Raw genomic sequence first — 25,346 nt, 5'->3', positions numbered from 1 at the left:
ACTAATCTTATTGGTTAAAAATTTACCTTATTGGGCGAACATTCCTTTTTTAGTTTGTTGAAAATTTAATCTCAACCAAAAATATAGAACAATCAGATTAAATGAGAAATTAGTCAGGAAAAAGTAAGGAAAAATTAGGCAATTTTGAAAATAATATTTCGTAGAATCCTGTTGTATAAATAATTTACCTTAAGTTAAATTGTCTCAAGGATGAAGAAAATTTGAGAATGAAGGGGGTTTAAAAGTGGGATAATGTCCACATTTTCTAATCCTTAATTTTTCTTAATTTTCTAATTAACAGGACATTTTTCCAAGTGTAATTATTTTTCCAGGTTCTTTTTTTTTATAAAAAAGGCGGAAGTTTAGCAAACTCATCGACGGTAGTTACAAGTAAATCGAACCATTGCTTATGTTGGATTTGTGATAATACAAACATGTATGAAGAGATTATGCGAATATAGAAACAGCTGCATTCTTCCCTCTCCCTCGAAGATTTTTCTCTGCTCAAAGATTTTTTTTATACAAAATAAACAGATAAAAAAAATTGTACAGTGAGTCAAAGAAGAAGAAAAAACTGCCTTCCGCGAACTTCGACACCTTGTAATCTCATCGAAGGTCGATTGCGTTTCGTAACCATTCTATTAGCAATCGATAAAAATCGATAATATTGAAGGATATTGTAATCGCGCAGACGTGCTTGCAAGTGAAACGTTCTTTCACTGGTTGACATTACACAGTTTCAATTAATTTTTTTTTTAATTTTGGGATATTGACCTACATTATTAATATTATTCATATAATCAAAATGTAAAAAATTCTGTTGAGAATGAATACAAATTTAAATTCTTCTTTTAAAAAAGTCTGTAGATCGAATTTGGAAAAAAGACTCTTTAATGCCTCATTTAAATAAAACAATACAAAATAAAAAAAGAGAAATAAGCAAGATGTTGCATTTTCAGAAAAATTTAGGAATTTTTAACCAGAGGGTTTAATTTTCAATCATAAAGGTAAGTTTTTAAGAAAAAAGATTATTCATATAAAAAAATTTCCATCAAAGAATTGAATTTTCAACTAAAATGAGGAATCTTCACTAAAAAATAATTTTTAACTAATAAGTTGAATTTCTAATTAAGAAAATAAACTTCCACACAACAGTGGAATAGTTATATTGTAAGTTGAAAAAATAAGTCGACTAAAAAGAAAACAAATTTGCAATAAAAAAATTAATTCTTAAACACATATTAAAAGTTCAAATAAAAATGAAATAAATAGATTTTTAGTTGAGAAAATGAATTTGAAAATAAAAAATGAATTTTTAAAAAATAGCTCAATTGTCGAAAAAATAAGTGATTGTTCAATTCAAATAATGAATCTTTTCCGAAAAATTATTTTTGCACCAAATACCTAAATTTTACAGTTGAATTTGCAAACAAAAAATATGAATTTTAAATAAAAAAGTGAACTTTGAACCAAATAATTGAATTTTCAACTCAAGAATGCGAATTTTTAACAAAACACTTTAATTATCAAGAAAAAAGATAATTTTTTAACAAACTTATTAAATTTTCAATAACAAAATTGAACTTTTAACCCTATAATTACAAAACTAATTTTTCACTAAAATGATACATTTTCACACAGAAAAACTGAATTTTTAACAAAACAGTTAAATTTTCAGCAAAACAGTTAAATATTTTAAAAAACGTTTTCAAATCAAAATATAACATTTCAACTAAAGAATAAATTTTCAACTAAGAAGATTAATTTTCTTTTTAAAAAAAGTCGAATTTTTATAAAAATGCACGAAACTTGAAACAAATAGTCAAGTTTCCTACTAAAAATAAATAAATTTCCAACAAAATATAGAATCCGAACATTATTAGTTAAGAAAAAAAGTTTAGTCAAAAGCAATGAATATTCAACAAAATAGTTCAATTGTCAACCAGAGAAATCAATTTTTAACCAAAGAAGTAAATTTTCAACAAAAAATGTAGCAGTTAAATTTTCAAATTAGAAAATTAATTTTTAAACAGTTCATTTTTCGACCAAAGTAATAAATTTTCTTCGAACTGGATTAATCTTCCCCCAAAAAAAGAAAGATTTTTTATCAAAGAGTTAAACTTTAGCCAAGAAGATTCATGTTCTACCAAAGAGACCAATTTTGAACTACCAGTTATTAGATTTAAAAGCCAAAAAGATGAATTTTAAATAGAAAAAAGTTAACGTTCAACAAACTAGTTGAATGTTTCCCCCAAAAGTACAGTTTTTTGACAAAACGCTTTCATTTTTATTCAAAAGAGATCAGTCAAATCAAAGATCAAACTTTTTGAATTTTCAACACCAAAATTAAATTTGCAATCAAGAATTTAGAAATTACATTTTCAGTTAAAAATTTAATTTTTAATAACAAAAAGGAAATTAAAAAAAAAAGTAGTGAAATTTTTCACCAAAGTAGATGAATTTTCAAAAAATATGTAAATTTTTAATCAAAAGAGATACATTTAAAATCATAATTAAATAATTAAATTTTCAGTTAAAAAAAGAATTTCCAACGAAATAGTTCAATTCTCAATCAAAAAAATCCATTTCTAATAAAAATCATGAAGATTAATTTTCTACAAAAAATATGAATTTCCAAAAAAATAAATTAATTTTCATTTAATGGAATAGATCAATTTTCGGATAAAAAAATTAATTTGTAAACGAAGAAATAACTTTCAACAAATCAGTTCAATTTTCAATAAAAAAATGAAAATACATTAAAAACGTTTAAAATCTATATAAATTTCAGAATTTCATTCAAAGTGGATTCCATAATAACTTTCAATGAAAAGGCTTTAGTGAAATTAAAAAAATTTGATGTTGTTTATAAAATAATTTGAAAAATTCGTAAGAGCGTAGGAGAGAATTTATAAAAATACATAAACAAAAAAGGATTATTTTTTTAAAAACTGACTTGGAGAAATTAGGTTGGTAGATTATTCGTAATTTTTTTGCTTGCCATTAAAAAAAAACCAAGAAAAATTACGTGAGAAAAAAAAGGAATAATTAGGGTTGTCCTTCTTTTTCTTTCTTACATTTTTATTTTTATTTTTGAATGTAAATTGAAAAATTTAACTTTTGTTAAATTTTTAAAATTTTGATCTTAAGATTCCTGTTTTTTTTAATGTCCAAGTATTTCATGGTGCTTATTCTGATAGTAATTTGAAATCACAATCTGAGGACAACCATATGATTAATTTTATTTTTTTATCGAAAAAATTAGAGTTGACCCACAAAAAAATGATTGGTGAATTTTTAACATGATGGATTAGCTCTCTAATTGTTTTTTGTTTTCATCTTGCATTTTTAAGTTCGAACCTGCAAGTCTGCTCATTAAGCAAATTCTCCTTTTGTGCTGGTGCCTGACTTTTTCCTCTACTTTTTCTACTCTACTTATTCCATTCTTTCCTCCTCCACAATTTTTTCTTTTTTTTCGAGTATATCGTACTAACGAACCAAGTCGAAAATGAATGACTGCAACGAGCTCGACTTGCCAAGAAGTCTCGCAAAGAAGGAGTTGGATGAGAGTTCCTATAGTTAGGCAGTCGCGTGCCAAGAGATATGGAATGTTCCAATTTTTTTTGTAAAAACTGCTTCTAAAGCATTCAGAAGTGATGGGAAGATTATGCGATGAGGGAAGAATCTTATATATAAACGAAATCGAATAATTTCGTATAAAAATTGTAAAATTATTTATTTTATACATTTTTAACAATATAGTTGAATTTCTAGTCAGATACTGGAATTTTCTACTTAGGAATGTAAATTTTCAACCAAATAGTCGAATTTTGAAAAAAGACAATAAATCTTTAACGGAAGATAGTTGAATATTCAACAAAAATATGCATTCTCAAAGAAAAATATACTAGAAGATATTTCAAACAAATAAAACTAATTGTTAGAAAAAAAGTATAATTTACAACTATACAACATGAATTCTTAACCAAAAAAGCCGAATCTTCAAATAATAATAAAAAAATTTCTACCAAAAAATACGAATTGTTAATAACATAATTGAATTTTCTACTAATTAATTAAATTTTAAACAACATAGCGGAATTTCTAACCAGATACTGGAATTTTATACTTAGGAATATAACAAAACAGTCAAATTTTCAGCAAAAGAGTTAAATATTTAAAAAAACGGTTTTAAATCAAAATATAATATTTTAACCAAACAATAAATTTGCAACTAAGAAGATTAATTTTCTTTAAAAAAAAGGAGAATTTTTATAAAAATGAACGAAAATTGAAACAAATAGTCGAGTTACCTACTAAAAATAAATTGATTTCCAACAAAATATGGAATACGAACATTATTAGTTAAGAAATAAAGTTTAGTAAAAAGCAATGAATATTCAACAAAATAGTTCAATTGTCAACCAGAGAAGTCAATTTTTAACCAAAGAAATAAATTTTCAACAAAGAATGTAGTAGTTAAATTTTCAAATTAGAAGATTAATTTTTAACAAAAAAAAAAAAGAAAAAAATAACAGATTTTAAACAAGCTATTTAAATTTGATAACAAATTATTGAATTTTCATGTAAAAAAGACGAATTTTCAACAAATAGTTCATTTTTCGACCAAAGAAATAAATTTTCTTCGAACTGGATTAATTTTCACAAAAAAGAGAGATTTTTGGTCAAAGAGTTAAACTTTAACCAGGAAGATGCATTTAATACCAAAGAGACGAATTTTTAACTACCAAATATTAGATTTAAAAGCCAAAAAGATGAATTTTAAATAAAAAAAAGTTGACGTTAAACAAACTATATATATATATATATATGAATATTCCACGAAACAGATAAAATTTTCAACAAAATATATGAATTTTTAAACAGAAAGGTGAATTTTTTTGATCAAATAGTGTAATATTTAATAAAATAAATAAATTTTTAACAAATTACTGGAATTAAAAAAATAATTGCATTTTTATCAACAAAAGATTGAACTTTTACTAAAACAGATGAATTAAAAATAATACATGAATTTTCAAATAAGAATTTTATTATGGAACTAGAAATAAACAACTTTCAACCAAAAAGGGAAAAGTTAAATTTTCAGTAAAAAATATTGACTTTAACAAAATATACCAATTCTTAAGCAAATAGATGAATTTTTAACTAAAATTATAATTCGACAACCGAAAAAATAAATTAAAAACAAAGTAGACTTTGAATTAAAAGAGGAATATTTTCAACCAAAAGGTACTTTTTTCTACAAAGCAGTTGAATTTCCAATTAAAAATATGAATATTCCATCAGCAAAATGAATTTTCAACCAAATAAATGCATTTTAAGACAAAAGAGATGACTCCGTACTCAAATAGTTTAATTTTCAACAAAATTAATAAACTTTTAACAAATTATTTTAAGTTTTAAATAAATTGTTATATCTTAGACCTACAAAGATGATTTTTCAACCGAGTAGATCAATTTTCAACAAAACAATTGAACTTTAAACAAAATGATTAAATTTCAAGAAATCAGTTGAATTTTTAATCGAAACTGGATTTTTCTATCCTCCAAAAATGAATTTTCATATGAACAGTCGAATTCGGAAGCAAAAAAGATTATTTAACAAAAAATTAATTATCAATAAAGGAGACAATACCTAATATTTGATTAAAAGAAATTGTATGAAATAGTCTATGTTTCAACCAAATATTAGAATTTCAACTATTTCCGCCAAGAAATATTTTTTAGTTGAAAAATAAAAAAGTGTATCAAAAATTTTGAATTTTCAAACAAACAAAAAGACTGATTTTCCACAAAACAATTAAATTTTTAATAAAAAAATATGAATTTTCAAGAAACTATTTTATTTTTTATTTGAAGAGTTGAATTTTATTTCAGATACCAAATTAATTATTAATAAAAAAAATGTTAAGCAGAAGAGAAAATTTTTCAATTTTCAAACGAAATAGTTGAATCCTCAGCCAAATATAATTATTTTTTATTCAAACAGTTTATTTTTTAAACAAAAAGATGGAAATTATATTTAAGAGATTGATTTTTCACCCAAAAAGAAGAGTTTTTTTGATTAATAGTTGAATTTTCATAAGAAAAATATAAATTAAAAAAAAAGTCATTTTCAACCAAAATAGTTGATTATTAACCAAAGAAGAAAAATTTGTAACAAAGCAGTTCAATTTTTAACTAAAAAAAAGGCGACCTTTTAAGTAAATAGCTGAATTTGTACCTTAATAATTTAAATTTTAACTGAAAATATAATTTTCAGGAGGTTGTAACTGAAAAAAATAAAAATACAAGGGCAGTCAATTACTAAAAAGAATATTATATTAGAGTGATCACAAAATTTATTTTCCAAATGCCCTAATTTCCTTGATCAATAATATTAAAAGACCAGAATTTTAAACTTGCAACATTGTTAACCTACTTAATATTTTATAAACGACATAAAATAAATAAAAATAAAAATTTATCACCCTTGACTATCATTAAAAATGCCACTTAAAGAATTTCCCTAGTTTTGCAAGATTTTTTTTCCAAATCTGTCAATTTTCCCTGATTTCTAGTTATTCCCTGACTTAAGAATTTGTGTTTGGCTCAAGGTGAATTTTCAGGTTTAAAATTTGGTTGAGCCCAATGTCGATTTGCAACCAATTCTGGTGCTCAAACCGTAACTCATTAAAAGTTCAGTTACGATAAATTAATTTTAATTTAAAAAAATAAAAGCAAGGGATTCTCAATCAGATCATTTTTAAATGAGCTCACCGGCGTGGCAGGATGACGATGGTGATCCTGGAGCAGGAGTCGTCGTTGTTGTGATGGCGGTGGTTCCTCTCGATGATGACGATGATGACGATGATGATGTCGAAGATGATGATGATGGCGATGGTGATGATGCAGAATCGAGGTCGAGGCAGGCCCGTGGAGCAATAGCCGACGGTGATGTAGATGATGGGAAACCGTGGCCAGGACACCCACGAGTGCCCCGACTACGAGGACAAGCACCACTGACACTATATACCCGCTTACGTTCACTGCAAAAAAAAACGTCCTTATTAGAAACCTTGCAGATAAGAACTAGGAAATTCCTTGGGACAAATCAATGACAAATCAATCAAAGCCTGCTTCAGAACAATCTTCAGCCCCTTTAATCCAAAAGGGAAAACCTTCAGAGGAAGATAGCATTAGAGATAACTACTAGACAAACAGTTATTAATTAAAGTGCCACTAGAAAAATCACTTTCCGTGATTAAGAGAAACTTGAAAGATAAGGTTTCGATTTTAAAAAAGCTTTGGTCTTCCTGACATTATTAGATCATTCCATTTTCAAGAAGGTGCATTACATCACCAAATCTTACCTAACAAAAGCAACCTATACAGTAAGATTGCTATAGAGTGACTGGCAGCTGATGAAACAAAGACGATTGATTTTACGATTTTAACCATTTTGCACGCTTACGTTAACTAGAACAAAAAACTTCCTTATCAAACACCTTGCAGTTAAGAAGTATAATATTCAATGAGACAAATCAAAAACTACAAACTATTAATTTTTTCGGAATTTCGAAAATTCTTTGAAAATAAGCTTTTCAAAATCTTCGAAATGTTTGACTATGGTATGACAGAACAGTATTCACCCCTTTGGATCCAAAAGGGAAAATCCCCAAGGGAAGAAAGCATTAGAGATAACTAGCAGCCAAACAAGAATTAGATTTAATACCCCTAGAAAAGTCACTTTCGTTGCGTGATGAAGAGAAGTTTGAAACATAAGGTTTGATGTGGAAAAAATTTGGTTTATCTTGACATCATCATTTAACCTTTCTACTTTGTTTTAAACTGCAATACATCGTTAAGTTTTACCTAGCATAAGAAATTAATTAGTAACATTCGTTACCTAAATAAAACTACATGATTATAAACTCTGCAGTTAAGAACAAGAATATTCAATGAAGCAAATAAATTAAAGAAGCTCTGGGCCCAAAGCTTTTCGAAACCTTTCAAAAATTTGAATAAAGGTTATTTGCTCATTTTTATGGGTCCACTATAGAACAGTGTTCACCCTTCTGATGCAAAAGGGAAAATCCCCAGAGGAAGAGAACATTAGAGATAGCTATTAGACAAACAATAACTAGATTCAATACTCCTAACAAAATCACTTTCGTTCCGTAAATAAGAGAAATTTGAAAGATAAGGTTTGATGTTAAAAAGCTTTAGTTTTTCCTGACATCATCACTGGATCATTCCACTTTTCCATAAGCTGTAGCACATCAACAAGTCTTACCTAACAAAAGTTACTCAATCAGTAACATTCCTCTAGAATCACTTGTTGCTGATAAAACACAAGTTCTTGATTTTACGTTTTTAATCATTATCTCGCTTACATTTCCTAAAAAAATACGTTATTACCAACTTTGCAGTTGAGAACAAGAAAATTTAATTTGACAAATCAATCAAAACAAACTATTAATCAAAGCTTTTCGAAATCTTTGAAGATTGACTAAAATCTATTTCCTCATGTTTGAGAGTCTACTAAAGAACAGTGCTTAACCCCTTTCATCCAAAACTGGAAATTTCCAAAGGAAGATAGCATTAGAGATACATGGCAGACAAACAAAGATTCGAGTCAATATCCTTACAAAAATTCCTCTCGTTCCGTGATCAAGAGAAACTTGAAAAATAAGGTTTGATATTGAAAAACTTTAAGTTTGACTGAAATCATCATTGCAGCTCTCTACTTTGTTATGAAGTGCACTACATTACCAAGTTCTACTTAACAAAAGTAACTTAATTGATAAAATTCCTATAGAATTACTTGGTGCTGATAAAACACAGGTTCTTGATTTTACTTTTTAAACAATTAAACCCGCTTAAGTTATCTACAAAAAATACCTTATTACAAACTTTGCAGTTGGGAACAAGAAATTTCAATAAGACAAATGAATACAAAAAAAATTATAAACTCGAAGTTTTTCTGAATCTTTAAAAGGTTTGACTAAAACCTATTTCATCATGTTTACGAGCCTCCTATAGAACAATGTTCAACCCCTATGATCCAAAAAGGAAAACCCCCAGAAGAAGATAGCATTATAGATAACTATTAGACAAACAATTAATAAATAGATTCAATACCCCTAGACAAATCACACTTGGCCTTGTGAATAAGAGAAATTTGAAAGGTAAGGTTTGATTGTAAAAAACTTTGGTTTTTCCTGAGATCATCCTTGCACTTTTCTACTTTGTTACAAGCTGCATTATACTACCAAGTTTTACTTAACAAAAGTAACTTAAGTAATAACATTCTCATAGAATTACTTGGAGCCGATATACGCAGGTGTTTGGTTTTAGGTTCTTAACAAATACACCCGTTTACGTTACCTAAAAAAACTACCTGCTTAAAAACTTTGCAGTTAAGAGCAAGAAAATTTAATAAGACAAACAAACAAATAAAAAAAACTCTGGACCCCAAGCTTTTCAAACTCTTTCAAAAGTTGGACTAAAGTCTATTTACTAATTTTTAAGAGAACAGTGTTCAACTCCTCTGATCCAAAAGGGAAAATCCCAAGAGGAAAATAGCATTGGAGATAACTACCAAACAAATAGTAATTAGATTCATTACCCTTAGGAACATCACTCTTATTCTGTAAATAAGAGAAATTTGAAAGATAAGGTTTGATGTTGAAGAACTTTGGGTTTTTCTGAAATCATCATTTCACCTTTCTACTTTGTTATAAACTGCATTAGATTACCAAGTTTTTCTTAACAAAAGTAACTAAATTAGTAACATTTCTATTGAATCAATTGGTGCTGATAAACACAGGTGCTTGATTTAAAGTTTTTAACAATTAAAATCGCTTAGGTTATCTAAAAAATACCTTATTGTAAACTTTGCAGTAAAGAACAAGAAAATTCAATGAGACGAATCAATAAAAACTATAAACTTAAAGCTCATTTCCAAGAGCCCACTACAGAATAGTGTTCCATACCTTTGAACCAAAAGTAAAAACCCCAGAGAAAGATGGCATTAGAGATAACTAACAGAAAAACCATTAACTATTTCATTCAATATCCCTGGAAAAGTCACTCTTATTCCGTGAATAACAGAAAATTAAAAAGATAAGTTTTGATGTTAAATAACTTTGGCTTTTCCTGACATCATCATTAAAGAATTCGGCATTTTCATACGTTGCATTACATCATCAACTCTTACCTCACAAAATTAAATTAATTAGTAACATTCCTATAGAATCCCTTAGTTCTGATAAAACACAGGTGCTTGGTTTTACGTTTTCAACAATTAAACCCGCTTATGCTACCTAAATAAAAAACTTTATCATAAACATTTAAGTTAAGAACAAGAAAATTCAATTATACAAATCAATAAAAACAAATTATAAACTCAAAGCTTTTTGAACTGTTCGAAACGTTTCAATAAAATCTATTTGATTATTTCCACGCGCCCCGTATAGAAGAATGTTTAACTTCTTTGATCCAAAAGGGAAAATCTCCATAGAAAAATAGCATTAGAGATAACTACCAGACAAACAACTAACCATCTGATTCATTATCCCTAAAAATGTCTTTCGTTTCATGACTAATAGAAACTTGAAAGATAAGGTCTAATGATTAAAAACTTTGATTTTTCCAGACAAGCATTACATCATTCCGCTTTTTGCTTAGCTACATTACATCACCAGGTCTTACCTAACAAAAGTAACTTAATCAGTAACATTCCAATAGAGCGACTTGAAGCTGATAAAACACAGGCGCTTGATTTTTACCCGCTTATGTTATCAGCCGATAAGAGTAAATCCGCAAAGTCTGGTAACGTCGGCTAAGAATAATCGTCATGTCAGTCATGAGTCGAGGGTTATCTCTCCAGATATGCGTTTCACCACTTCCGGATATCGACAAAAATAATATAAAATGTTCCTCCAAGCTCTGAAAAGTTCATCAAGGTGAATAACATTGAGGTCTCAACGTGTAAAGTAAACACCGGGATATCTAACCATGAATTTTATTCTGAGTATCAACTTCAGATCATAAATTTATTTTCACAAAAACTTGATTGAAATCTGTCGAGTCGCTGTTATTAAAAGCTGCAGGATCGTAGTGATCGATATAATATTTATAAAAGAAGGAATGTTTTAGAAAATTTTGAATTTTAGATTGAGAAGGAAATTCCAATTTTCCTACATTGGTCTATAAAACTCTATGGCTCCGGAAATGATCTTTCTTTTAAAGTTTTTCTTAAGATGTAGCTACTTCCAACTCCCACATCTGTAAGATTTAAAACTTCCTAGGACCATAAGAAAATGTTTTAGAAAAGGTTAAATTTTCGACAGAATATATGAATTTTCAACCAAATGGTTAAATATCCAGATGAAAAAACAATTGGAAAGAACATTGTGTAAAAAATAGTTCAATTTTCAATTAAAGAGATGCATTTTCGATAAAAATGATCAATCATAAACCAAAACAATTAAATTTCAACGAAGCAGTTTAACTTGCAATCAAGTAGCTGAATGCTCAATTAAAACAGATTAATAATAAATCAGTTATTTTTTAAAACAAAAATGATAAAATTTCTACCTAGAGGGATACATTTTAAAACCCTCAAGATGATTTTTATGGAATAATTTAAATGTTCTACCCAACAGATAAATTAAAAAAATAAAATGAAAAATATTCACAAAACAAAATTAATTTTCTAAAAAATAATTCAACTTTCAACCAACTACATGACTTTATTTAAAAAAAGATAAATTTGATACAAAAAACTGAAATCGTTAAATTTTCAGTTGGAAAAAAAATTCCAACATAGAACAAAAATAGATTTTCAAAAAAATATTTAAACTTTCTATCGAAAAAGGTGAAAAACCAACAAAAATGTAAAAGTTGATATTTAAACCCAAAATTACTTAAATTATTTGAAATTTTCAATAAAAAACAGTTGAGTTTTAAATTTATTTAAATTTTAAATAAAACACAGTTCATTTTTATACAAAATAAAAGAATTTTCAACAAAAAACTTAAATTTTCGACCAAGAGAAATTCTTTTTTTAAAAGGAAAACAAAATTTTCAATAAAATTGTTCAATTTTCAAACCAAACGAGTGAAATTTCTAAAAAATAAATAGAATTTTCAACCCGAAAATATTCATTTTGAAAGAAAAACTCATTTTCAAACAAATAATTTATTTTTCCAATCAAATAAATCATTTTTTAAGGAAGAAAGTGCATTTTTAACTGAAAATATGATAGTAGACTTTTCAACCAAAAACAATTAACATTTAACCGATAATAGTTGGATTTTTGACCAAAACAAAGAGATTTCTACAAAAAGAGATGAATTTGCAAATGAAATGATGAATCTTCAACTAAAATATTTTAATTTTCCGTTATAAAAATATTTTTCTTTTAAAGAAGCAAATTTTTTACAATACAGTCCAATTTTACAAGCAATATATAAATTTTCATTTAATATTATGAATCTTGAACCCAAAAAGCATTTTCTACAACAGGATTTAACTTTCAGCCATATGGTTTGTTTTTTGACGATAAAGATGAATTTTTGAACAAGACTAATGAATTTAAACCATGAAATATGAATTTTCCAAAAAATTGTTGAATTTTTAACCGGAAAAAACAAATTTCAATTTCTGAAACCCGAGAATCTAGGATCTGCTAGAATTGTTACATTCTCATGATTTATGATTGAGAAAGTATTAGAATTGTCCGAAATTTGACACCACAATATTTGATCGGATCTCCATGTTTCGAGAACCCCTAATCCGAAAATAAAGTTTTTACGATAGCGTCTGTCTGTTTGTCCGTCCGGTCGTCCCACAGTGGGGAAAAATTACATTTTTTGGTTCAAAATACGATTCCGACTGAAACTGTGGACCGAGTTTGATGTTTTTTTTAAAAAGCTGACGAAATTTGAAAGAAAGTTTTAGAGCCTGGTTTTAAATTTCGTTTATCAATTTTTTCATAAATAAATAAATATGACGAAAAATGGAAATTTTTTCTATTTGACGTTCCCGATGCTCAACAATAATAGAAAAATTGATGTAATCGCCGAAGTTTAACAGATTCACATTATATAAAGATATTTTATCATGATACAATAAATAAGAAAATTTTGTATAAACAAATTATTTGCTATTAATAATAAAAGGTATTATTCAGGCATTTGTCATCACAAAAATTCGTTGACCTTTTAATTGGGAACTTCACGTTAGTTTCAGCAACATTTATAATTAGTTTATAAATTTCATGATTTTTTCAACAAATTTAACAAACAAATGCATTATTTGGAAATTTGTCGACGGAAAAACTAGTTTTTTCAATGTTAGTCCTTTTTATTGGGAATTTTACAATAATTTCAGTAACATTCCTAATTAGTTGATAATTTTACGTTCTTGTTAAACAAATTCAATTTAAAAAATGTTTAAACAATACATTTAATAATTGCTTTAAATAAATTCTATGACATCTAAAAAACTGACTGAAAAAAAGAACATTTTTCAGAAATTAAAAGGACTCTCTTAGAAAAAAACGAGCTTTCACGTCGACAAATGCCCGAATTATGCATGTTTAAATGAAAATTAGTTTAATAAAAACACCAAATCAATCAACTAATTATAAATGTTACTGAAATTATTGTAAAGTTCACAATTAAAAGGACTGATATTGAAAAAACGAGTTTTTCGTTCGACAAATGCCCAAATAACGCCTTTTTTTATTAACTTTGTTAAAAAAACATGAAATTTATCAATAAATTATGAATTTTTTTGAAGTTATCATGAGGTTCCTTATTTTTAAAAATTGATATAAAAAAAGCGAATTTTTCTGACGACAAATGCCTGACTAATGCATTTTTTAATTAAATTTGTTTGAAAAATATTTAATTTGTCAAATAGTGATGGATGTTCCTGAAATTATCATGAAGTTCCTCATTAAAAAGAATGGCATAAAAAAACGAATTTTTCCGTCGATAAGTGCTCGAATAATGCATTTGTTTATTAAATTTGTTTGATAAAATCATAAAATTCATGAAAAAATTATAAATTTTCTAAAATTATCATTAGGATCCTGATTAAAAAAATTGAAATCGGAAAAAAAAAATTTTTCTGACAAAAAATGCCTGAATAATTCATTTTTTCATTAAATTTGTCTATAATATTAACAAGAATAGTCCTATTATTGACGAGTACCGGAAACGTCAAATAGAAAAAATTGTCATTTTTTCCGTCATATTTGTTTATATGTAAAAAAATTGAAAAAATTAATTAAAAATCAGGCTCAACAAATTTCTTCGAAATTTTATCAGCTTTAACGAAAAATCCAAATTGGTCTACAGGTTCAGCCGGAATCGTATTTTTAACAAAAAATTTACTTTATCCCGACTTTCCTCCCGTGTGTAAAGACAACTCTTGCAAAAATGAACGGATCAAATCAATCTTTTTCAAACTTTTTTCTAGTCTTAAAAAAGGACAAGTTGGTTAACCAGCCATTTTGGATAAAAAGTAAAAAATGTATTGCGTTTTCAAAACTTTTCAAACCATTTTGTTTGTCTAAAAATTTTATTTACTGCAATTCATAGTACTAAAAATTCTTATAATTGGAAAAAAAATTTTCATTGAGAAATTGTAGGTTTTAAAAAATCCTACAAAGTGTTTTTAAACCATTTTCCAATAGGGCTCATAATTTTGCTTTGAATTATTGTAAGTAATGTGCAGAAAAATGTGAAAATTCCAATATTACGCCAAATTCGCCAAATTACGCAAAATTCAACAGATGCCCGCTCAAACTTTACAAATGTTTTTTTCTTGTGAGTTGATTATAATAAAAATAAAAACGACAAAAAAATAAAATAAAAAAGAGAAGGAAGGAGATTTGGTTGGTTCCCTTCTCATTTTTTCCCTCTGTTTTATTTTTATCCAAAAAATATTTTTTTCTTTTATAGGAAAAGTTTGATTTTTGTTTTGAAATTGTAAAAGGAGAATTTTGCGGTGGTTGTCCAAATTTGTTTATTAGATTCAGAGTTTTATTTTCAGGAATTCTGCACATCAACTTGATTATTGGACATTAAATAGGATTAAATTTTTTTTTTATTTCCTTTAAATATTATTATTACTATTTTGTCAAAATTTTGTGTAAGATTCCTCCTTAGTTTAAAAAAATATAATATAAAATCTTCCTCGAAATCTGGAGAGTTTACCAAGGTGAATCAGATTGAGGTCGTTTCTGAACGCAACACCTTTTCTGGAAGAGCCTCTCCAGATTGGCTTGTTCAACTATGTAAGAGCGATAGATTTTTTGCACTTATGTACGTGCCAGGCGCGACGTGACACTTCCAATGATGGTGATAACGATGTTAACATGCAAAGATACCATTGGTCGTTAAATCTCACGTACTTTAAACCTGAAACTGTGTAAACTCAGAGAAGATTCTATAACCAAAGGGCGTTGCTTACATACTTACATTGCGCACGAGCCTCTTCAAAAATGTCATCAGGGATTCTTTCCTGCTTTCCATATCCATCACAGCAATTAGTCACGGGAATACGTTAAATAGTATTTTAAAAGGAATTAACACCTGACTCGAGGTCCCTTGTTTGCTCCCGGGAATTCATTTCATATTCTTCTTCGACTTGCATAAATTACGAGGGGCTTAGTGCGACAGGGTTGGGGTTTCTTAGCAGAAATTCCTGCATTCTCTCTCAAATCTGAACTGTGCATAAACGGCTGTTCATAAACTATGTTATCGATTCCGGACTATTTGTTATCCCCCACCCCGCCGCTCTGGAAAGTAAGGAAGGCCAAATTTAAATGAGATTAAAATCAAATGTCAAATCCTTCTAAACGTCCAATAATCAGGTTAATGTGCAGAATTCCTGACAAAAAACCAATAATCCAACGATCAAATTTAGACGTGTGTCATCACATTTAGTGATTATTTTGTACAATTTTTTTATTGCGATTTGACAATAATAATAAAAAAGATGAAAGAAATAAAAAAAAGATTTTGTACCTGCCTGATCAAATTGTATTTTTCAATTTGTTTTTCAGAAAAACATTTGTACAAAATAATCACCAACGTTTAGGAACTCGTACTGCACCTGTATCAGGGCAAAAAAAATTGAGCAGGTAGGAACAGCAACGAAACCTCGCTGCTATCTCTCTACTATCAGGGAGATAGCGTCGTGGTTTCATTGCTGTTTCTGCCTGCTCAAATTTTTCTTATCTTAATAAGGTTGCTGTATAAGTGCCGAATTGTTGGTGATTATTTTTTACAAATGCTTCTTTTTATTGTGATTTAATAAAAATGAAAATAAAAAGACGGAATAAATAAAAAAGAGATTTTGTTTCTGCCTGCCAAAACTGTGTTTTTCCATTTATTTTTCGAAAAAACAACTGTAAAAAATAATCACCAATGTTTGGGCTCTCACGCAGCTCCCTCCTCAAGCCAAGAAAAATTTGAGCTGGCAGGGACCGTAACGAAACCACGATGCTCTCTCCCTGGTATCAAAAACTGCCAAAACGTTAATGAATACTTTTTACGAAATTTTTGCTATTGTGATTTGATAATAATAAAAATAAAAACGACAAAAGAAATAAAAAAGAGAAGGAAGGGGATTTTTTTGGTTTCCTTCTCATTTTTCTGCCTTTTTTTATTTTCGCCCAAAAAAGAATTTTTTATTTTTTATTTTAGGAATTTTTATAACAGGGGGAGAGTATTCTATTGTTAATGCTGTTTCTACCTGTTCTCTTGCCTTGACGAGGGTACCAAAACGTTAGTGATAATTTTTTACGATTTTTTAAATTGTTATTTGATAATAATAGAAAAAAAAATGACGACAGAAATAACAAAGAGAAGGAAGGGGATTTGGTTGGTTGCTTTCTCATTTTTCATTCCTCTTTTCTATTTTGGTCCCAAAAAATAATTTTTATCTTTCCTTTTTTAGGGAAATTGTTATCTTTTATCAAATTACAATAGAAGCATTTTATGGCCTTGATTCTTGGGTATCAGGGAGAGAGCATCGTTGTTTCGTTGCTGTTCCAACCTGCTCAAATTTTTCTTCCCCAGATAAGGTTGCCCAAACGTTGGTGGTTATTAATTAGAAATGTTTTTGATTTGTCATTTAATAATAATAAAAATAAAAAATACGAAAGAAATAAAAAAAGGAAGGGGTTTGGTTGGTTCCTTTCTCGTTTTTCTTTCCTCTTTTTTATTTTTGTTCCAAAAAATAATTTGTTTCTTTGCTTTTCTAGGAAAATTTTTATCTTTTATCAAATTGCAATAGGAAAATTATATGGTCTTGATTCTCAGGTATCAGGGAGAGATAATCGTAGTTTCGTTGCTGTTTCTACCTGCTCAAATTTGTCTTACCTTGATAGGAGTCCCGAAATGTTGGTGATTATTTTTTACAAATGTTTTTGATTTGTGATTTGATCATAATAAAAATAAAAAACACGATAGAAATAAAACAGACAAACAAAAAATGTATTTGAATCAAACAAAAATTCAAATAAACAATTTTCGCTTTGTATAAAAAATTGCGTCTGTAGACAAAACTGTTGTTATAATATCACTCCTTCAAGCTTTAGCATTGATTTTTTACAACTTTTTTTTTTTATTAAAAATTGACGATGCAAAAACTCTATGTGCTTAGTCCTGGTAAGTATTTTATGATACGATCCCTAAAAGCTTGTGTATGGTCATTACATTTTTTTTCTCTTAAAGTCAAAGTTGACCAAATTTTGAGTTATCATCAGAAACAAGTATGTACTCCGCGTTTCAAGTCGATTGTAATGAAATTAATTAAACGAACCAGTCTAGAATCTGGCGTTGCTCATGTTCCTCATACAACCAATTAGCACTCCCCATCGCTGATTAGAATGTGCATAAAGCAGGGAATTCAACAACACAATGCTGATTGCTCCTGCATGTGTAATTTTTTTTAAAATAAAATAGTAAAGATGTCAGCTAGCAAGCATTTGCAGAAAATTGCAGTAAATCTGACATGGTGAAGATACGAACAACCATAGCTACATAGCTACACATACCTGTCTCCTGTGGTATGGCTTTGTTCCTCATTAACTTGGAACGTTGCGTTGCTCGACGGCTACAATAAACTCTTCTATCCTTTCCCATCTTTCGTCTTCAGCCTCGCGCTTTTGCGTTTTCGTGTTCTTTCCGTTTTCACCATTATCTCGCACTTTACAGCGCCTACGTACATTCTCTACGCAAACAGGAGAGTCGAAGGCGAGGGGATAAAAGCTGATGGGAGCGAACGGTCTATCCAGTCGATCCGAGTATAGGTATACGTTTATAGAAACGAGGGCTCGCGTCCATTCAATGCCTGCGAACAGTTTCCTTGCAAGTGGCTACTACTATTATAAACAAAAATTTTATTAAAATTTTTCCCAAACACGCGACAGACTGAATTTCAATTCTAGCACATGTGGTATAAAATTAGAGAATATTTGATGGAAAGCTTTACTATTTCCTTAAAAATTAGTTTTGTTTTTGCTTTAAAACGTATTGTTTTAACTAAAAATTGAATGTTAATAGCAGTCTCTGTTAGTGAGACTACTAAGTACTGCCCGACTTGTAGAAAGACTACTGAGACTTCTCTAGCGAAGACCGCAATGACGACCAGAGACGACTAAAGACGACCTGTGATTTACTCATTGGGAGTTTCGGTGATAGCAGGCATAGCAGGTTGTCTGTATTTTTTTTCTCGCAACATAAATAAGTGAGAGTGAAAAATACACGAATAGTTGCGAGTCAGAGACTGTTATAATTGATTCATTTGATTATTTATTGCTTAGCATTACCACAGAAGTTAATAATATTATGAATCTTTTTACAAAATTGCACTAACCATATATCAGTAATAATTTTAATATAAAAAGGGAAAAATAATTGAAATTGTAGGGCTAGTAAAATAAGCTTCATAATATTACTGTTTAAAAAAAATTGAATTAAACCCAACGAGACAAATTTTCAACAAAGTAGTGGAATCCTTAACCAAAAATGATAGATCTTTAACCAAATAATTCAATTTTCAACTAAAGAGGTGAATGTTAAAAAATATAATAGAATTCTCCACGAAAAAATATTTATTTTACATTACTAAGCAGTTGCATTTTTACAAAATAAATTTAATTTCTATCATAAGATGAATTTTTAACCAAAAAAGATTGCAGTTAAAATCTTAACCCCAAAATATGATGTTTCAACAAACAAGTTGATTCGAAACCAAATAATCGAATTTTATACTAAAATAAATGAATTATCAATCTAAAAAGACGAATTTTCAACAAACCACGTTGATTGTTCAATAAAAAAGGCTTCCTTTTTACAAAAAAAGTTTATTTTAAATCAAGCAGTGGAATTGTTAACCAAACAGGATTTTGATATTCAATCAGAAACAGAAATATCCAACAAACAGTTTATTTTTCTACGCAAAAATCCGTCATTTAATCAAATAATAATTTAATTTTCAACCAAATAGTATACTTTTCAACTCAAAAAGAACACTAAGAGTACACTAATAATATTTGGAAATTTTTAAAGCCAGGAGACGGTTCTTTTAGAAATCTGTTGAATTTTTAACAAAAAAGTTCATTTTGAATGAGAAAGAAGACTTTTTGACAAAGAAGGTGAATGCTCAATCCAAAAGGATGCAGTTTGAATTCATCACAATTTTATTTTTGAGAAAAAGTTAATTTTTTAACAAAATTGTGGAATTTTTAAATCAGAAATGTGAATTTTCAACGAAAAATGTCATTACTAAATAAAAAAGATGTCTTTGTTATCCAACAAAAAAAAGAATTTTCCATCCAAAAGGCCGAATTTTTGACGATAAAAGTTATTTTTTAAACAAAATAGTTGAACTTTGAACTTCTAAAGATAAATTTTCAAACAAATGTTTGAACTTTCGGAAAAAAGAATAAACTTCAAACACAACCAAACATTTAAAATTGAAAGCCAAAAAGTACGAACCTTTTTCGCAGTCAGTTCAATTTTCAACAAAAAGGTTCATTTTGAAATAACAGGATGACACTGAACAAAAAAGATAAATTTTTCATCTAAAGGACGAATTTTTTTTAACAAGTTGACTTTCAATGAAAACGATATTTTTTAAAGAAAATACTATAATTTTTAACTAGAAAAGATGAATTTTCGACAAAAAAATTGCATTATTAAATGAGAAAGATGTGTTTTCTACCAAAAAGGTGAATTTTCAATTCAAAATGACGAATTTTCTAAGATAAAAGATGACTTATTTAACATAAATATTTGAAATTTTAACATGCACAGGTGAATTTTAAAGTCAAAGAGACGTATATTATTTGAAGATAGTTTTATTTTCATGAATGAAGTTCATTTTTAAATAAGAAAGATGACTATCTGACCAAAAAAAAAAGAAAAGAATTTCAATCCAAAAGGACGAATTTTCTATTCAAGACAGTTTAATTTTCGGCGTATAAGATAAATTTAGAGCAAAATTTCATTTTTAAATAAAAAATATGACTTCTTGACCGAAAACTATAAATATTCAACCCAAAAGGACGAATTTTCTATTTAAACCAGTTTATTTCCCGACGAAAAATATGATTTTTAACAAAAAGTTTATTTTAAAATGAGAAATATGATTTTTTAACCAAGAAAAGATACATTTTCAATCCAAGCTGACGAATTTTATATTGAAAACAGTTGAATTTACGACGAAAAAAGATTAATTTGAAAAAATTAAATTTTAAAATAATAAAGATGAATTTTCAGTCCAAAATGTAAAAAAATGCACCAATATAATTATTTTATTATCATAAAATATGAACTTCTAATTCTAAAAGTCGAATTTTTAATCAAAATAGTTAAATTTTCGACCAGAGTTGACATTTACATAATAATTAAAATTTCAACAAGATAATTAATCTTCCAACAAAATAGAAGAATTTTCACTCAATAAACGAGATTCAAACAAAATAGAAGAATTTTCAACCAAATAGTAGTAGTTTTAATTAAAAAAGATAAATTTACAACTAAAAATGGATTGGTTAAATTTTCAGTTTAGAAAATTAATTTTTTAAAATTAAACCAATTGATTTAAACCAAAAGGACCAAATTTTTACAAAATAGTTAAATCTCCAAACAAAAAAATACATTTTATTCCAAAAACGACGAATTTTCAAACAAATTATTGAAATTTAAAACAAATAGTTAAGATTTTAACCAAATAGTTGAATTTTCTTCAAAAATAGTCGAATCTTTAACCCAAAAGTATGATTTTCCAACAACAAAATTTAATTTTCTAACAAATAGTTAAATTTTGAAATAAGTTGTTTAATTTTTAACCAAAGAGGTTGAATTTTTCATAATAATAGTTTAATTTCTAGCAAAAATATTAATTTGCAACAAATAAAGTTATTTTCTACCAACCTGTTTAATTAAAAACCAAATAGTTAAACTTTCAAGCAAAAGAGGGGAATTTTCAACAAGAAAAATTAAAGTTTTAACTAAAATATTAAATTTTTAACAAAGAATATTTGTTCACACAAGAAAGATGCACTTTGACTAGTATTTTTTGTTGTAAATTTATATTTTCAGTTAAAAATTGACGTATTTTATGGAAAATTCGCCCGTTTTGGTATAAAATTAATGTTTTTTGTCAAAAATTAATTTTTTTCTTGTTAAGAATTTAAGTATTTAGTTCAAAACTCAATTTTTTTTTTATTTAAGATTTGTCATTTTATTTCTAAAATTAAAATTTTTTTTGAAATTTTTTTTTTTTGCGAAAATTTAAATGATAAAAAAAATAGTTTTCGACAAAGAAGATAATTTTGTATCTAAAAATAAAAATTTTCTACTTTCTGTTCACTTAACCATTTCATTTATGGTTGGAAAATAATAGATTGTAATTAAGAAATTTATATATTGCATTGAAAAATCAATTATTTGATTGAAAATTTTATTATTACATTGAAAATTAATTTATTTTGTTTAATATCGTCTTCTTTGGTGGAAAATTCATGTGTTTTCTAGAAAACTCTACTTTTTTTGGTGAAAAATTGTTTGTTTTTTTGGTCGAAAATTATTACTTTATTTTAAAATTCAATTACTCTGTTAAAAAGTTATTTTTTTGTTTATGATTTAGTACTTCAATTGAAATATATTTTCTTAGATTACAAATTTTTTTCTTCATTTGAAAATTTAGCTATTTGATGAAAAATTTATATTTTTGGTTAAATGTTTAATTATTTTGTTTTTCTTTTTGGTTTAAACTTAATAATATATTTTTTTAAACTTAAACTAAAGCTATTTAAATGTCGATTTAACTATTCCATTTTTGATTAGAAATGGATTTTTTGGGTGAAAATCCTATATGTTGGTGAAAATTCGTATTTTTCATCAGAAGATTAACTTTTATTGTAAAAAATTCAATTACTTGGTTAAAAAATTAAATATTTTGCTGAAAATTTATCTCTTTAGCTTAAAACCTGATTGAAAATTCAATTATTTGGTTGAAAAAAACAATTATTTTGTTGGAAACTTATCTCTTTGGTTGAAAATTCATTTTTTGGCTAAAAAGTTAATTATTTGGTTAAAAATATATCTATTTTGTTGAGAATTCATGTGTTTTGTAAAAAATCCTACCTTTTTAGTAGAAAATTAATCTTCTTGTTCGAAAATTAATTTTTTTATTAAAAATTCAAATATTTGGTAAAAAATTCATAATTTTTAGTTAAAGATTCATCATTTCAGTTGAAAATTTATTTCCCCTTATAACCAAATAGAAATCTCTTATTTTTCTTGAAAATTATTATTTTTTTTTTTAGAAAATCAATCAACTTGGTTGAAAATTTTGTTTGTTTGTTAGAAAATTCTAATACTTGCAAGGAAAAATTAAACTATTTTGTTCAAAAAATGATTTGTTGAGAATTTCTTTTTAACTAAAAATTTATTATTTTCAGTTGAAAATTAAACTATTTTGTTGAAAATTGATCTTTTGGATTGCGAATACATTTTTTCAAATCGAAATAAAACTAGTTTATCCTAGTTGCAATTTTTATCTTTGATTGAAAGTTCAACTATTTGATTTATGAATGATGAATTTTGATGTAAATTCGTTCTTGTTGGTAGAAAATTATTCTTCTTAGACAAAAATCAATTTTGTGTGGCTGACAATTTATTTACTTTTTTTAAAATTCGTTTTTTTTTCAAGATAATTCTAAAAAATTTGCATGCCAATCACATTTGTCAAGAAACGACGATGCAGTTTACTAAAGTCTTACTAAAAAAGGTAACAAAGTACATTTAAAAAAAAGAAAATAAAACTTTTGAAAATCGCTGAGACCGTTCATTTTTTAAACAAAATTTGTTTACAAAAATTACAAAATTGACGTGAAATTGCAACACAGTTCACTGAAGCATCACGAACAATTCAAACAAAGTGAGTTTAAAATAAAAGTATTTCAAACTCAAAAAACTTGCTTACACTACGCATTTTTTTATTAAATATTTGTACAACAATAAGAAATACATTTTTTTTCCTTGTCTCAAGTTTTAATATTGCTTTAAATTAATTTGATAATGAAAATCATTTCATAAATTTCCAAAACTATTCACAAATCATGTGCAATTGTTTATAACAATACTATTATTAATAAAAAATCATGATTATAATAAGCTATCAAGTAATGCTTTGCGAATATTTATTTATTGATTAAATATAAATATAGATTATTTAAAAATAATTACGTGTTATTAAAGCAAAAATATCTTACATTTTACAATTTTTGTCGATTTTATGTTTAAATAAAGTAAAAAAAATAGTCTTTAAAATCGATTTCAATTAAGCGCTTACGAATTTAGTTAGCTCTAATTTAAAAGATAGATCTTTCAAATCGATAAAAAATTGTAGCCGGACTTGCACTTTGAAGATTTTTTCGTCATTTCGACCCACTGTCCGTCGGCATATTTTGCCCCGGTCGATCTTTCATGCAAATATCATACAAGCATTCTGTAGACTATATCAATGTATCTAGTTAAAATTTCCGTGGGTAGTGTACCTTGACTCAATATTCCGGGAAGTGCATGTACATGCTTTGCACATCGACAGGGACAGGGACAGGGCGATCGCGATTGCTAGGACAGGATGAGACGCGACCATAAACCTTATCAATGTTCATCATCGCCGGTTCAACGGTTCGAGGCGCTCGTCACCCGTTGCTCGTTAAACGATCCACTACCGTACCGTACCGTGGAACCGCGGTTACGCAGAGAATAATAAAAATCAAGGATAATGCGTTGAACAAGGATAATGCGTCGCATCGTCGAACAAAGAAACTCGGCGATAAATAGAAGAAGAAAAAAAAGAGTGAAGAATAGATCCGCTGGAATGTTCTGGGTGACATGATAAAATTATATTGCTCAATTGTGAGAAAAGAATTTTGCGTAAACAACTTCCAGGTTTTTTATTATCCCTATATAATTGAGATTATAATATGAAGTATATTATCTTCATATAAATAAGATAATAAATAACCTTCAAGTTCACGCAAAATTTGTTTCTCACAATTACGCAATATCATTTTATAACGTCATCCAGAATATTCTCGTAACTTAGCACGGACGCAAACCACTGGAAGTAGATAGGCAGGTCCTGTTCTAGATTAAAATCTCTACTTTACCGATACCCGAAAGATTCTGTAGTTATAGTCGATCGTGTTTGTGCTAAGGTTCTAGAATGTTCTGGATGACGTCATAAAATTACACTAAGCAATTGTCAAAAAAGAATTTTGCGTAAACAACTTCCAGGTTGTTTATTATCTGAATCTAACTGAGATGATTACTAGTAAGTACATTATCTTAATATAACTGAGGTTATGAATAACCTAGAAGTTGTTTACGCAAAATTTTTTTGTCACAATTGCGAAACATCATTTTATAACGTTATACAGAATATTATAGAAACTTCAGACGGACGTAAACCATTGAAGCAGTAGATAGGAAGGTCTGGTTCTAGATCAAAATTGATAACTCAACGTTATCCAAAAGAGTCTGTATTTAAAGTTGACCGTGTCCGTGCTAATATTCTAGAATGTTCTAGACGACATAAAATTATATTGCGAAACTGTGAGTAATAAATTTTGTGTAAACAACTTCCAGGTAATATATTATCTCAATCTAACGCAGATGATTATGTTGAGTATGATAACTCAATATAAATATGATAATAAATAACCTTGAAGTTGTTTACGCAAAATTCATTGCTCACAGTTTCGCAATATAATTTTATAATTTCATCTAGA

At 27.4% G+C, this 25,346-nt stretch overlaps 1 protein-coding gene across 1 annotated transcript in view; it reads right to left on the bottom strand.

The window, feature by feature from the left end:
- The window catches only part of LOC117174225, a 382,349-nt gene that overhangs the window by 231,840 nt on the left and 125,163 nt on the right, over positions 1 to 25,346 (bottom strand). The window contains exon 2 of the mRNA XM_033363098.1: positions 6,784 to 7,052. Coding sequence (XP_033218989.1) covers positions 6,784 to 7,052 — 269 coding nt within the window. The remainder of the gene's footprint in view (positions 1 to 6,783; positions 7,053 to 25,346) is intronic.

The sequence above is a fragment of the Belonocnema kinseyi genome, chromosome 6 (genome assembly GCF_010883055.1).
Source record: "Belonocnema kinseyi isolate 2016_QV_RU_SX_M_011 chromosome 6, B_treatae_v1, whole genome shotgun sequence".
Taxonomy (NCBI): domain Eukaryota; kingdom Metazoa; phylum Arthropoda; class Insecta; order Hymenoptera; family Cynipidae; genus Belonocnema; species Belonocnema kinseyi.
Note: the sequence above shows the minus strand (reverse complement) of the source record. Positions and strands in the feature narration are given on the sequence as shown.